General features: G+C 40.0%; 1 protein-coding gene across 1 annotated transcript; it reads left to right on the top strand.

The window, feature by feature from the left end:
• The first annotated feature begins 241 nt into the window (after positions 1 to 241).
• Positions 242 to 1,145, top strand: LOC149205422 (uncharacterized). The gene has a single exon (XM_089393466.1). It carries the CDS (start codon positions 445 to 447, stop codon positions 964 to 966), a length of 522 nt encoding a protein of 173 aa, XP_089249592.1. The 5' UTR covers positions 242 to 444; the 3' UTR covers positions 967 to 1,145.
• Positions 1,146 to 2,001: the final 856 nt, after the last annotated feature.

Genomic DNA, 2,001 nt, shown 5'->3' with positions numbered 1-2,001 from the left:
GTTTATGGTAATAGTGGCGGGAATCTACTCTAACATAACACAACTTACCTAAACATTACAGTGGTAACCATCAAAATTGATTCTTAAACCAAACCAGTTACCAATTCCAAAAGAATGAGAAAGACACATTTCTCATTAAAAAAAATGTATGAGAAATACACCCACCCTTCGTTTAAAGGAAAGGGAAACAGATGTTTGGATAATATTACCACTGCATAAAAATAAAAAAATTGTCTAGCGAATAGGTCCGAGTCCAGAAATCTTCACATTAACCTGGAGCGGAGTCCTGCACTTCAGTTATAAATACCTAGGGATGGGGGAGAGTAAAAACATTGATAGATATCATTTACATGCTTCAACTCGGTCCAACGCTCTTTCTCTGTCTAAGGATATTTTGACATACAATAGAGGAATCAAGGGTTGAGGTTGTGGAAATTGAGGATAATGGGTGACAGGCACATTAGGTTCCTGGTAGGAGCGGCCCTGGTTCTGGTTTTTCCACTTCCTGTCATCTCTGTGGGGGCAAATAGTAATGGTACTGGGGAGTCAGTGTATGATGTATTGGAATCGTTTAAGTTTCCGAAGGGCATTCTGCCCACAAATGCCAAGGACTATTTTTTCAATGATGCAGACGGGAGTTTTGAGGTGTTTCTGGAGGTGGATGGAGATGGGGCATGCAGCTTTGGGATCGAAGCAGGGTACCAGCTGAAGTATCAGAGAAGAATCTCAGGAAAGATCAGCCCCGGCTCTCTCAAGAAATTGAAAGGGATAAGCGTCAAGATTCTGTTTGTATGGCTGGACATATCTAAAGTGGAACTCAGAGGGGGCGAGGGCGATGATGATGGGAAATTAGAATTTTACGTGGGACCATTCTCTGCTGCCTTCCCTCTCTCCGATTTTGATGTTTCCCCAACTTGTGGATGTGGGCTGGATTGCATTACCACCACGATGTTTGCTGCCGAATAGCAGGATTGATTCCTTAGAGGAGCTTAATGGGTATGGGCATTTGAATTCAATGGTGTATTTTTTAGTTTTCATTACAACTATGTATGTTGCACCCTATCCCTGAGCCTATATGGAGGGGTGGACCGTTGGCACTATTTTCTATGTGATTTCATGGAGGAAAAGCATATTTATTTTTTCGATTTACTTCGCAGGTTGGAGGATGCTATATTTGTTTTAGCTATATTTTGAAATTGATGTTGAGATTCAATGACTTTACCTTTGAGGCTAAGGTCTCTCAGGTAACAGTGCCCTATGCTTCTGCTGCTTGGTAGACTCGGTTTTGTGTTTGTGTGGACTCTACGCTCTAATTAATTGAAACTCCACAGGTGGCAATTTCGATATGTTCAACTCTCACAATATCCACTGTGCCACACCAGTAACATCGCTTCAACTAAGACATCCGGCCTCTGAAGAATTTGGGTTTAAGTTATTTCCTTGTGTTGTTTTCTGAAATGCAACCAAATAGTCCTGCAGTTGCCATGGTAAATCTATTGGCCCATGGCTCGAGTTAGGAGATGGTTCCTTCTCTTCTCTTCTGTTTTCGAAGTGACCATTTAAGAATTGCAGTAGTCCATTTCAGAAAGAAAAAGGAAAAAGAACAAACAAATCTTACCATGCTATGATACCATAACGGTAGTAATTATCCTTCCAGAGTCAGTCAGATCTTGGGTTATCAACATACACGATCTTGAGTTATTAATATACACCCTGCAGCAATACAATTAATAGGGTATAGGTTGAGATATATACCGTTTGATCTAGAAATTTCAGATCAAACAGTATGTATGTATCCTAACAGGGTGTAGGTTGAGATATATACCGTTTGATCTAGAAATGGTTTATATCAAACAATTCGTATGTATCGTAGCCTATATGGCATTAATCACTTTTATGCAGAGTGCATATTATGTGAGAATAATGTAGAAACTGAATTAGTTATGAGCAGTTGAAAGATGTAGTTGTGAGTAGTTAGGAATTGGTTACCAGAATCTGTTG

Source organism: Pinus tabuliformis, chromosome 1_2, assembly GCF_031772625.1.
Source record: "Pinus tabuliformis cultivar Carrire ecotype Pingquan chromosome 1_2, CPIR1, whole genome shotgun sequence".
NCBI classification, from domain to species: Eukaryota; Viridiplantae; Streptophyta; class Pinopsida; order Pinales; family Pinaceae; genus Pinus; species Pinus tabuliformis.
Note: the sequence above shows the minus strand (reverse complement) of the source record. Positions and strands in the feature narration are given on the sequence as shown.